This window comes from Prionailurus bengalensis, chromosome C2, assembly GCF_016509475.1.
Source record: "Prionailurus bengalensis isolate Pbe53 chromosome C2, Fcat_Pben_1.1_paternal_pri, whole genome shotgun sequence".
Classification (NCBI taxonomy): Eukaryota; Metazoa; Chordata; class Mammalia; order Carnivora; family Felidae; genus Prionailurus; species Prionailurus bengalensis.
Window position 1 is genome coordinate 153534076 of NC_057350.1, and position 14079 is coordinate 153548154.

Genomic DNA, 14079 nt, shown 5'->3' on the forward strand with positions numbered 1-14079 from the left:
CACAGTAGTCAGAGTCCACTTTTACAGCCTGCCTATCTTGAAAGCAAATTCAATTAGAGATTACTTATCGGCAAGGTGGTGGAGGAATACAGAGGAGCCTACAATCTCACGTGTGACCCCACCATTTCGATATCAAAGCCAAAGAGGGACAAGTTCAGCCCTGCTGAATTTTCCAGAAAGACTCCCAAGAGCTCAAATCTTGCATCTTTCCCCTATCCAAAAGCCTGAGCAGAATCAAACAGAAAAGACAAATACAAGGAAATCCCACACCCCACCATATGAGATTTCCCTGGCCAGATCTTCTCTCTCCTTTCGGGATCTTAGTTTCCTCATTCGTACGATGGTTTTAAGCTGTTCTACGGAACCTGCAGATCAATTCACACATTTTTTAGCTTATGTACATTTTGGTTCTTCTCCATTCACATGAAAAATTAAGTAGTGACTCCCTGACCCACTCCTCACTGCTCCCCACCCACAAGCACTAAAAATATAAAATAATCTTTGGGGCACGTCGGTGGCTCAGTTAAGTGCCCAGCTTCGGCTCAGGTCATGATCTTATTATTATTATTATTATTTTAAATGTTTATTTATTTTTGAGACAGAGAGAGACAGAGTATGAATGGGGGAGGGTCAGCGAGAGGGAGACACTGAATCTGAAGCAGGCTCCGGGCTCCGGACTCTGAGCTGTCAGCACAGAGCCCGACAAGGGGCTTGAACTCGCGGAGTGTGAGATCATGACCTGAGCCGATGTCGGATGCTTAACCGACTGAACCACCCAGGTGCCCCTCAGGTCATGATCTTATGGTTGGTAAGTTCGAGCCTTGCGTCGGGGCTCTGTGCTGACAGCTCAAGAGCCTAGAGCCTGCTTCAGATTCTGTGTCTCCTTCTCTCTCTCTCTCTGCTCCTGCCCCTGCTTGCACTCTGTTTCTCTCTCAAAAATAAACATTAAAAAAAATTTTTTTAAAGAATCTTTACACCACCACAGACAATTTACTCTTTATTGATTAAAAATGAAGGAAACATGCAGCAAAATACAAAGTCAAAAAAAGGGAGGGGGAAGGTCAAATATTTTACATCTTCCATAATCTAGCATACGTCATAAGGAGGAACCTCCATTTATTGATACACCATTATTCTATCCTCAGATTATTAAATAGTATCAGCTGGCTCTAGGATTTGGTTCAAAACTTAAGCGAAAAACCCAAACAAATCCATTAGTCATTTGGAATAAGACCATACATTTCACAAACAGCATTGGCACACGTTACCTTGTGCTGAATTAGTCCCTACCCCCAGGGACCAGGGGATCCTGGGGACTCAAAGACAGAGGTGCACCCCGAACCACCACTCCTGGAAAGGAGCAAGGTCTCTCAGTGTGTCACGTGCTGTCCCACCTGGGAAGTTTCTGTTCACGCATTTTCTCAGCATCACTGTGTAAGTCGGCAAAGGGAGTCCACCATACATCATGCAGAAGAATAGAGAACACTGTCCTAAGGCTTGGTGTCTGGCTCCTAGTTCCCAGCAGGGCAAAAAAATGAACCGAAAAGAAAAAGAAAGCCCCAGCCCACTGCTATTGGCATGCCGTCATTCAAACCTGTGCCACTGTCATTCAAAGGTAATGGCTGGCTGGAGAAACTGAACAGGGGAGTGGGATGCTGCTGACCCCCAGCCTGGGCTCCAGACCACCTCCAAAGAAAATGCTAGAAAAGAGTGATGCCACCACCCCTTGGATTTATCAGTAAGTAGATGACGATGGCTTGCTTGAAACCAAAATATGGACTCTAAGGCAAGCCACTAGTCTTGTGCCAAAGAGGACACTGTCACCTTATTCCCACCTCCTGGCCCTTATTCTTCCCACCCGCCTAAAGAAAAAAAAGAGAGAGAGAGAGAGAGAGAGAGAGAGAGAGAGAGAGAGAGAGAGAAAGAAAAGCTAAATATTTTTCCAGCAAGCTGATCAATCTTCTCTTCCTTCACTAGGCTCAGCACGCTCCCTTTTCTTACCAATCCTGCTGGGACCCTGAACTTTGGTGTGTGATCCTCTCATGTACTTTCCTCCCAACTTGCCCATCCCAAACCCGCCCCCCCCCCCTCCTTCTCCCCAACATCCACTCCTTTCCCAGTAGGTCTTTGTACCCAGGGCAGGGGAAGAAAACCCATGACTGAAACTACAAGCTCAGAATGAGAAACAAAAGCTGTGACGACTCAGTTGTGGGGGAGGTTTCCAGAGACTCTCCGAGAGAAAACGAGGCGAAGCGATCTCGTTGTTCACAGACCAACAGTGCTGGAAAGGGCCTGAGCGATTCTGTAAGAGGCAACTCTCCCCTTTCCATGGGGCCACAGCCCATCTTTGTGTGTCATTTTAAGGCCAGATCGAGTGTCCCTTTCGAATACAAAAATTGTTAGGGCTACTTGCAGTTAGACAAAGGCTGACTGTGAAGCAGTAGGAAAGAAAATCGGCCCCACCGACTACTCACATATTGCATTATGAGTGCTCGTTTCGAAACCTAAAGAATAATTTATATTACTTCTATAGAAAATCAGATGAACACTGTCTACTCATAAATCCTAAAAGTCACGGCACATGTGGTTTCACTTTCCGTCCTGGGTCGGGTTCAGCGCACAGAAGTGTGGACCCCCTCCAAAGGGTCAGTGCAGGAGAGGGGCGGAAGGCAGGCCTCGCTGGCCTGGTGAGGCTCCTTTATTGCTGTAGAGAGCTCAGCCTTTCATTTCCTCATGACGTGGAGGCCAGGCAAATTTTCACGGGAGGACTGAGGAGCAGTTTTTTCCTCAACTGAATTTTTTTAAGATTCGAAAATAAATACTTCCACAATGATACGACTTTTGCTTTTTCCTGTTCAAAACCACTGCTGGGAAAGTTCACTTTCATAGGCCATTACTCGGTGTTTTCACTACAATAGGTCCAAACTTCCACTTTGAAGGATCTGATGGCTTGAAGTTCGACTACAGATGTTTTGCACCAGCTGAAGTTAAGGCTAGCAACCCTTTCTGGAGGGAGGGATGAAGAGGGGTGCCTGAGAGCAGCTTCAGCAAAACGCTTAGAAACATGAACAAAACAAAAACACAGTTTAGGCTGCCTCCTCTGAGGCTGTGCTTTTTCCTAACAAAGGTTGCTAGAATTCACAACACATTAAAAAAAAAAAAAAAATCACTAAATTAAATTCTCTGGGCTCCAGCTAAACAATCGCCTTTTAGTTGCTACTTCAGTGGTAAAGAGATATCCCAAGATGCCCACATCCTGTCAGGTGTGGGGGAACAGGCAGGAGGAGGAAGCCCGACATAGCTGCGACTTTCCACCCAGCGCCATCATTGGAGTAAGGCAAGATGAGCTGACCGATCTCCCTCCTGGGCCTTGAGGCACGTGGTCCCCTTCTCAGACGGAGGAAGACAGGGGACACGTGCGGTAAGTTTACCAACGGAACTCTTTAAAGGGATGCTGGCCACTGGTGATCCGACTTTTCTCTCCCTGTGGGAAAAAGGGGGACTGATGGCAGGAAGAACATAAAGAAAGACCTCTAAAGCTCCTAGCCGGGAGGTTTGTTGCTGGGTTCTTTGGCAGTAGTGGGTTTAGGCCAACAGAAGCAACAGAGATACGCATGTGTGGAATCTCCTGAGGCCGCCTCGTCCAGGGCTGTGGTTTAGCTGATGCTGAGCTGGGCAAATCCTATTAGTTTCCCATCATCAGGAATATCCGAGCCTTCGACACCAGACGCCTAGGAATCAAACAAAACAAGAAGCTGTGGCGACTTGTAAACAAAACCGCACGTGGCAATTAAAACGGACTGACACAGGGACTGTGGGAAGGAAGACAGTGGGGGACAGGTCCCTGGGACGCAAACGGGAGGCAGATCATCGAGTGTCTTTTCCAGAAAAGGTGGGGGCTGGGTAACAAGCTGGAGTCAGACTAGCTAATACTCTCTTGAGAGGAGTCAAGGGCGGGGGGTAGGAGGCTTCCTGGGAGGGAGAGGGGAAGAGAGGACACTCGAAAGGAGACATCAGGGGGCGCCTGGGTGGCTCAGGTTAAGCGTCCAAACTACTGGTTTTGGCTCATGTTTCATGAGTTTGAGCCCCGCATCAGGATCTGCGCCGACAGCCCAGAGCTTGCTTGGGATCTCTCTCTCCTTCTTTCTCTGCCCCTGCCCCGCTTGAGCTCTCTCTCTCTCTCTCTCTCTCAGAAAATAAACAAACATTAAAAAAAAAAAAAAATTAAAAAAAAAAAAAAGAGACATCAGCCTAGGGCCTCAGGAAGGCTAAATGAGTACAATCCACCATATTTTAATATTCTCATCACTCAGGGAATATAGAAACTGGTTCTGCAGAGGCTGCTGCTGTGTAAAGATAGTTTAAAGAAGAAGGGATGAATACCAGTTTGAAAGTGACAGATCGATTTGACTGAGGTTCTTCCACAATTTTCTGCAAATTCGCTGCCACTGTAATCACACAAACAGAAAGTAATGAGAAGCTAAGTAATCTCTACTTTCCACCATACTTTAAAAACTTAAAACGGTAGCTCAGAATCTTCTATGTTCAAACCGAGATGGAAGCAGAAAGATAAGTCACTCCCTAAACAAAAGTTCTCTTTTAAACTTAACCCTAAGTAGCACAAATAAATCTTGAATCGTGGTCAGATTAACTTTCTTTAGGATACTGTATTAACTGGGACAAAACACACAGGTGAAAGAGGTAGGATTTGCCTACTCGTGGGCCAGAAAGCTCTAGACTGGGAGCTGGCCAACTCTGGCCAGCAGCCTGTTTCTAGTCTGGCTGTGGGCTGGGAATGGTTTCAAGAGGACGAAGACAGTGCATGGGCCACAAAGCCTAGACCACTTACTGTCTGGTCCTTTACAGAAACACTTGCTGCTTGGCCGTCGACAACGGTCTTTTCCTTCAGTAACATGGACACATGGGCCGACTGTGCCTTTTCTTACTTCCTCCTTCTTCGAGGAATAAACCTCTAATGACTTGCGCTTACCTCTTAGCTCTAGAAGGGTCGAGTTTCACCCTCCGAAATGGACTAGATATGGCTAAGCTTACTTTAACTCGTGACTTATGTCATCAGTCCTACTAGTGTCTCCCAGAGACCTAAAGTGCGCTTCGACTCACTGCCACCGGAAGTCACAAACGTAGACGGGAGACTTTCTGTTTTGTGAGGAACTGTCCCCCCTAGCTGTTATTTCAGCAACACCAGGACCGTCCCAAGACCCGTGCGACCTGCTCAATGAGACAGACCTGGTTTTCTAGGTCCTAGATACACAGACAGAGACACAGGGGCACAGGGCAGAGCACAAAGTAGTTACCTATTACTAAATCCCTTCCATCGACCAGGCCAGCAGAAATAAGTTCCTGAGAGACGCCCTCGGCGGTATCTGCGGGGACAAAGCAGAAGGTGCTCTTTGTCATGTCACTACTACCTCTCAGAGGAGGTGCTGGCACTGCCAGGCCCAGGCTAGCTGCTAGATCCACAGAACCAAGGAGGCGGGTGGAGTCCTCTCCCCACACGAAGGCTCCTCCCACCACTGGGGCTGACTAGAGGGCCGAATCTATAGCAGCCAGACGGCCAATATCAGCTCGATGTAAAGGTAACCTTCTACAGAATGGCGTAATTTAGATGACTACAGGTTCTGCTCAAAAGAGCCCCCGCAATGATGCCGCAGGGGAAACTCCTATTCTGAGGGTCACCGTGGCCCCGAGCCCCATCAGCGCTGAGAGGCGACCGCGAGCGTGCAACACCTCCAGGGCTAATACGACAAAATGCTTTATTTTCAAGTACACCTTGAAAGAGCAAATTGTAATCTCTTCCCTTCGGAGATCACACCCCAAGGTTCTTACTGAAGTCACTTTCTTTTTTATTCCGGTGGGCTTTTCTTCGTATCTAGTTGTTATTTTAGGTGGCACAATCAGATTGATGGGTGTAACAGAAATGAAAAGACAAGGACCGAGCGTCCCTAAGCCGATCTCATCTCCAACTGTGACTCAGTGCTGCTGAACACTGAGCCCCCCAGAGGAACAGGAGGACCTCGGGGCGGGCACACATTTGAGCTGATGACCAGTGTGTGTGTGTTTGTTTTTTTTAATTCTCAAGTTAGTTACCATGCCATGTAGTCTTGGCTTCAGGAGTAGAACCCAGTGATTATCAGTGATTTGAATTAGTTCCTTAGTATGTGACTCTTCCTGGTTTTAAACAGTGAAACAGATACACCTCTGCACATCTGTATCTGTTCTCTTTCGTACTTAGTTACTGATGATACCAAGACAGCGGGGAGAACAAGCACGGCACAAAGGACAAATGTGCCGGAGTCAGGCCACCTCCCCAATCTGAACCCTGAGTAACAAAGGCAAGAAAGAAACAAGCCTCATCCCAGGGAGAAGTTCAAGGCCAGAAACTATGCATGTCAGGGCTCAGCTTCAGCCTGGGGAGAGAGGAGCCTGGAAGCCTTGTTTCTTCTTCACTGTCATGGAGGAGGACAACCATGTTCAGTGACAAGAGTAAGAAATCTGCACCCTGACAAGTGTGGATATGAATTCTGGCTGCTCCTCTTTCCAGCTGTGTGAATAGCAACAAGTAACCTCCCCACTCTCTAACTTCATCATCTATGCAATGGGGACCATAATCCTTCCTTAGGGGGTTGCTCTGAGAATTTAATGAGATATAATGTTTAGCACAATGCCTGGCCTACTATAGTAGGCCGCAGATTAGAGCTACACTCGTTACTGTTGGTATTACGGTAGGTTTTATAAATGAGGTTAGTAGCGAATAAATTGTATTTGAATTGTACTCATATGCTACCCCAAACCTTTAAACCAAGAACGTTTTCATCATCTTTTAAAAGCAAAATATATCCAAAGGACAAAAACTTCATGATATATTTCATTAAATAATAAATCAGCAGTTATTTTGTTTTCAATGTTTTTGATGTCTCACCTCTCCCAGGAGTAAACTCGAATCGAATATCATTTAGTTCTTTTTTTGAATTCCTATGAAAGAAAACAGAATGTGTAAAGTCAACTGAATTCATGCATACAGATGCTGCCAACATGTACTAGGAAAGCTGTGCCTCAAGAAAGAACGTTCTTTCTATTCCCATAGATCATATGATTTGTTCTAACATGCTCACAGTGTAGGGCTCCGACCAAACAACTGAAGAGTGAGCATCTAACAGTCTTACAACCCTTTTAACTTATATTCTCCACTGCGGAATATAAAAACCTCATGCTAAGAGGAGAAGGGGATTAAGGGCACACTTATTGTGATGAGCACCGAGTAATGTATGGAATTGCTCAATCACTACAGTATACACCTGAAACTAACATGGCAATGTATGTTAATTATACTGGAAATAAATAAATGGAGGGGAAAATCCCAAGCACGAAGTAAACAAAACCAAACCAAAAAAGCCCTCATGCTTTTGAGGTGAATCTGACATGTGTACTCCCGTGTTTATTCCCACTAAGATGATCATATAAAACTAAGAGGAAAATGTAAGAGCCCTGGAAGGTATAATTAAAATGATAAATGATACAGGACGGAAGGGTTAGTATCTAAAATTATATAAAGAACTTACACAACTTAACACCAAAACCCCCAAATGATCCAATTAAAAAATGAGCAGAAGATGGGGTGCCTTGGTGGCTCTGTCGCTTAAGCGTCCAACTTCGGCTCAGGTCATGATCTTGCCGTTCATGAGTTCGAGCCCCGCGTCGGGCTCTGTGCCGACAGTTCGGAGCCTGGAGCCTGCTTCGGATTCTGTCTCCCTCTCTCTCTGCCCCTCCCTCACTCGCACTCTGTCTCTCTCTCTCTCTCTCTCTCAAAAACAAACAAACATTAAAAAAAAATTTTTTTTTCTAATGCCCAAATTTGTCATCATTGTGAGAAACAGTTAAGAGAGTGTGTATGTCAGTCGCAGGACCTGTTACTAATGTCCAGTCTTCACACTGTTGCTACCACATCTGAGGGAAACCATACGCCTGCAACACACATGCCGGGGGGCACACACGACCCCATCTACTCTCAGGCACAAAATGCCAGAAAAAAGAGTTACTTGCAAAGAGGAAGAAAAGCATCTTTAGAGTATCGAGGAAACAAACAGAAGCTGTTTACTTGCCTTAATCTGAGTACTAGGCTGACTGGGATCTTGGCTTCTTGTGAGCCTGCTCCTGAAGGTGGAGCCTAAAAATTGTTGAAAGTATAAAGTCAGTGTCTGGTCTACCAAGCATGGAGGTTACTCACTCACGGTCATCAGCAGAGGAAACGTCCACGTGGCGGCAACTTCCTTCATCTCCAGGGGAGGCCAGACAGTCCCTGGGACATGTTCCCTGCTCTGGGAGGACATGCACTCCAAGGCAACAAAAAGAACTAAGTGCCAGCACGAGTCAAGCAGAGTTAGAAAGATAATTGTCAACCCCACGTGAAATTCCATACATAGCCGTTTATAGTTTGCATTTTTCAGATCCTTGTTTCCTTCTACAAGGGTGAAAAACACGAAGGCTGCGTTTTTCCCTTTAAAAATTCTGCCAGTGTAGGGGCGCCTGGGTGGCATCAGTCAGTTAAGCGTCTGACTCTTGGTTTAGGCTCGGGACGTGATCTCACGGTCACGGGTCCAGGCCCCGCATGGGGCTCTGCAATGACAGTATGGAGCCTGCTTGGGATTCTCTCTCTCCCTCTCTGCCCCTCCTCTACTCATGCATGCTCTCTCTCTCAAAATAAATAAACAAACTTTAAAAAATCTGCCAGTGTATTACACAGCGATGTACAAGGTAGGATCTAAACTGGCTGTGCCTCAGGAATCCACCTAGCCTGGAGGTTCCAGATCTTCTGATGGCTAAACGAATCCTCTCTGAAAACTGTCAAGTTATTCCTTGCTTACTAGAGAAGACACATTCTATTTAAGTCGTTTATAAAGTAAATCCAATCTTTCCATCAGTTTTCATAAGATAACTGTATCTTTTCCAATATGATGGAAAGAAATGAAAAGAAAGCTTGGGTTCGATGGAAAGGTTACATAAAGTCAGCACCATGACTAACCGGAAGCTCTCACAGCAGTGGTCTCTAAATGCAGACCATCACGGGGACACAAAAGAAAAAAAAAATCAGAACTTGCATTTTTACCTCTTTCTATTGAAAATGTTAGGGGAAAAAAAAAATGAAGCCTCCAATGTCTAATAAATGAATAGACTCTGGAAAGCTTACTCTAACCATGGGGCATAAGGTCACGTGTTCTGCACGGTATTTGGAATTTCCTGAGGGAAGCGAGGGAGGGATTCACACACAGCGGGGCCCTCACTCCCTTGACTGCTTTCAGTGTATGAGTATTCATGATTTTTGTGTGTGACTGACCACGTGCATTTATGGATTGCATCACTTCACTTTAATGAAATCAACCCTCACAAAGTTGACATATATCTTAAAAAAGAGGAAAACAAGAAAATCATGGACGGGAGACAGTATCGATAACGCAAGCATAAGCGAAAGAAAAGGAAACAGAATTGCTGACAATCCTAGTGTGAGACGAACTCCAGCGGCCGCAGAATAATAATGAGCTCATAAAAAGGTGACCGGAAACTACCTCCCAAATTTCTGATGTTTGGAATGTGGTTCACGTTATCCGTCATTAACTTATTATGCTGCTTAAAAACCTGTGGGATCCTTGAAAAACTCGCTTATTTGTATAGTTAAAACTGTGAGAACAGAATCTCTAACTTGTTTCAAAATCTCCCACCACAGCAACCTTACTACATAAGGTTGTGTTCCACATCAATCTCTGCTTTCTTCATCTACCCAGAAGGCAGACCGCTCAAGTGCACTCCTGCTTACCTGGGCTGTTTTTGCCGGCTCTGCAGGGGCTGGGGGACAGACTTGAGTTGGCTGTGCAGGCATGTGCCCGGCTGGCTGAGGTAGATGAGCAGAAATCTGTTCTGGAACTTGGAGTAAAGTACCCACGGGATCAGCTGTTGGAAATAGCTGTAACAAGAACATACACACAGTGCTGCTTCAGTTGAGTGGAAAGGGAGGGAGGTGTATTGACGGGCAGGCAGGGCCTCCCAGGGTGACACTTTCAAAGCAGTGTTTGTGTGGCGTCCTGGCACATCTCTACATCTCTTGAATACATCTACTTCAAATGGAAGTCAAATATCTCTACCAGGCTTTTTTGTTATAACAACTTTTGTGAGATGTAATTCATATCCCACTAAATTCACCCACTGTAAGTATACAATTCAATGATTTCTAGGAAATTTATACTTGTGCAAACATCACTACGATCTAGTTTTAGAACGTTCCCGTCAACTCAGAAAGTTCTCTTGTGCCCACTGACATTTAATTCCTCCAGCTCCCACACCCAGCCCTAGGCAACCACTGATTACTCTCTGTCCCTATGAGTTTGCCTTTTCTGGATCTTTCATGTAAGTGAAGTGCATGCTCTCCGTTGTGTCTGGCTTATTTCACTTAGCACAGTTTTCTGAGGTTCAGCCATATTACAGCCTATATATCAGTAGTTCATTTTTTTTCTTCAGAATAGCATTTCATTACATCATATTTACTTTCAACTACATCTGTTCTACCCTCTTTGCCCAATCAAATAGCACCTCTAAGATGCAGATTTAAGTAGTGAAGGGAAATTACAGAAGCTACATTTTTCTATGTCTTGGAACTTTCTATTATAACGAAAAACAATTAACCAATGATTCATTAAAATATCTGAAATGCTTTTCAAGACCGAAAGCCAACATAGACATTATATATCTATTTTGCATGTTTGAAAGATTTCATAAATTTTAGTTAGGTAACTTGGGGGGAAAAGACTGATGTTGAGTATAAAATCAAGGTAAACATATTCAAAATGATAAGTTGATGAAAAAAGTACAATGGCTAAAACTTAACAGTTGAAAGAGAAAATAACTGAAAGGTCAACAAGAGAGGTCTAAGGGCTGACAGTATGTAAACAAAATTGAGAGGCAAAGAAGTACGGTTTTGTATTCATTTGGCTTCATACAGAGGAATTAAAGTAACTCTGGTGCTGGGGCACCTGGGTGGTTCCGTGGGTTAGGCAACCAACTTTGGCTCAGGTCATGATCTTGCAGTTCATGAGTTTGGGCTCAGATTCTGTGTCTCCTTCTCTCTTGCCCCTCCCCTATTCACACTCTGTCTTTCTCTTTCTCTCTCAAAAAGAAATAAACATCAAAAAAATTAAAAAAAAAAAAAAGTAATTCTGTGGTTCTGAATTTTGATAGAAAAAGAGAATGTAAGATTAGTTTGAAATTGATGGGGCACCTGGTGGGCCCAGTCGGCAGAGTTGTGTGGCTCTTGATCTTGGGATTGTGAATTGGAGCCTCATGTTGGGTACAGAGATTACTTAAAAAAATCTTAAAAAAAAAACAGATTTGAAAATATTAAATAGGAGTATTAGCACTATTTTAAAAGGGCAGTTTCCAAATTGCATGCACATATATGCTAACTTATATTAACTGAAACGTTATACAAAAGAAAGCAATGAGAGGATATAGAGAAATTGGAACCTTGAGCACTGCAGATGACAATGTAAAATAGTGCAGCCACTATGGAAAACAGTAAAGTGATTCCTCAGAAAGTTAAAAAAAGAATTATCATATGATCCAGTAATTCCCTTCTGGGTAAGCCCCAAAGAATTAAAAGTAAGAACTCGAACAGATATTTTTGTAGCCATGCTCACACTGGAATCATTCACAACAGCCTAAAGGTGAAAACAACCCAACTGTCTGTCCAGTGGAAAGGAAAAACAAATATGATATATACCTACAATGGAATATTATTCAGCCTTAAAAAGGGAGGGAGGAAGGAAGTTCTGACACGCACTACATGGATGAACCCAGAGGGCATTATGCTAAGTGAAAAGGGCAGTCTCGAAGGGCTTATGGCTTATGATCCCATTTACATGAGGTATATATAGAACGGTGGCTGCCAGGGGCTGGGGGGGAGGAAAAAATGGGGTGACTGCTAATCTGGAGTTGCACGGTTGGTGATGGTTGCACAACAGTGTGAATGTACTGAAAGCCACTGAACTGTACCCACAAAAATGGTTAAGATGGTAACTTTTATGTTATGTCGATTTCACCACAATTTCAAACATAACAACAAAGTAATGAGCCCTGAAGTATGAGTATGAGCTTGTGAGAGTCCATGTGGGAATGCCACTGAGGCAAAGGGACAAGAAGATCACACGAACAACTCTGGGTAAACTGTAAAATACCCTCTCCACTCAACTTTGGAGAAACTAAGAATTAATTAGTCTAGATTAGGTTAGAGTAAGAAATAATCTTAAATGCTCAGAAAATCATAAGAAGAAAAGTTATTTCTTTTCTTAGCAGAGGCTAAGTTTGGGATCATCCTCATTCAGGGACGCAGGCTGTGGTGGCAGGGGCAAGGGGACCCAGGGAACAACAGAATGGCTCTTCCTTCTGCTAACATTTCAGTGCCCAAAAGCAACTGCCATGGCCACGAGTAACTTCAAGGGGTAAGGAGATGCAATTCTACCAGGCAGCACAAGGAGGAACCAGAAATCTTAATGAATTGCAGTGCTGATGTAAGTTCTGCCGTAACTGGCCTGTTAATATGCTGAAGTGCAGTATTCATTTTCAGTCTTAAAATATATGATGCCATGTAGACAAATCCTGCACATAATTGTGTACAAAATTGTATACTATACACACAAATCAAGTGGGAAAAAAGCAACTTCTAAGAATAGGGGCAAAACCAAACTGATGTAAGGGGTCAAGACGTGTAACTGTTAAATCACTACTGAGCCTGGAATGCAGATGCTGCCCGAAGGAAAAATGCATCCCCCAAAATGATTGTTATCTTCACGTAATGAGCGTAAGGCAGGCCAGCCCAACAGGATTCTGTTTAGTGGGATTGCCTATCATAATGAGGCAACAGCTAAAGATAACATAATGTATATGACAAGAGAAGATGATAGAGGGGTAAAACCCAAAAACGATAGGTAGCATACGACAAATTCCTGGACAGATTAATGCAAAAAGACGACTTTCCACTTTAGGCGGCCCAAGCCAAAAAAGTAATTCATAAAGTCAGGCTGGAAAGGAAGGAAGAACTTCCTGGGCCTCCAAGCCAACCTTTTTTTTTTTTTTTTAAATATTTATTTTTGAGAGACAGAGAGAGACAGAGCACGAGTGGGGGGAGGGGCGGAGAGACAATGAGACACAGAATCAGAAGCAGGCTCCAGGCTCTGCACTGGCAGCACAGAGCCTGATGCGGGGCTCGAACTCACAAACTGTGAGATCGCTTAACTGACTCAGACCCCCAGGTGCCCCCAGGCCAACTTTTAAAATGAGTGCAATGGCGCCGACTTACTGCAGAAGTCCATTCAAACTCAGAATCGGTACTTCTGATGAAATTTGGCTGCTACAAATTCTCATTCCCATTTAGGCACAGATAAAAAAAAAACGTGCTTACCATTAAAAACAAAACAAAAGCACACACACTTTAATGACTCAAAACCCACAACTACTTACCTCAGAATTTGATAATGATTCTTTCACTCGGGGAGACTAAAAGAAATACAAAAAAGGCTTATTAACTCAAAACTTAGGTTACTTGTAGTTCCAAACTGCACTGAATGTTGAAATGCAAGTAAACTCCATTTCATTCTGATCCATTAAGTCACTGGTAACTCTAGTGAAAGTTTTCTGGAAAAAGAAAATATCATGATGCTATTGTATTCTTCGTCCAGGTAGCCTTTAATACATCAATGTTCTATGGTATTTTAAGAGTTCCCAACTTGAGCTTTATAACAAACATGGGACTGAGTTCTCAGGCAGCAGGGAGGTCACACTCTTCAAAGTACAATTCTTTCTACTAATCATGAACATGTTATGTACATAATATCCTAGACCAACTGCAAGCCTTCAAGCTCATTATCCAACACACCCTCAAAGCAGAGTAATTTGTATTATGGGCTTCAGCTGGAGAAAACTCTTGAGCCAAAACTGAAAATTTTGGCAAATTTATAATCTGCCACTTGAAAAATCTATGCTAAATTTATTTAGTAAACCATAACAGTTAGTAGTGAT

The 14079-nt window shown here is 43.8% G+C and overlaps 1 protein-coding gene across 1 annotated transcript in view; it reads right to left on the minus strand.

The window, feature by feature from the left end:
• Positions 1-984: 984 nt before the first annotated feature.
• Positions 985-14079, minus strand: part of OXSR1 (oxidative stress responsive kinase 1) — a 105035-nt gene continuing 91940 nt past the window's right edge. Inside the window, 7 exon segments of the mRNA XM_043595740.1 lie at positions 985-3731; positions 4384-4448; positions 5316-5384; positions 6941-6993; positions 8121-8185; positions 9830-9976; positions 13522-13557. Coding sequence (XP_043451675.1) covers positions 3657-3731; positions 4384-4448; positions 5316-5384; positions 6941-6993; positions 8121-8185; positions 9830-9976; positions 13522-13557 — 510 coding nt within the window. The 3' untranslated portion in view covers positions 985-3656.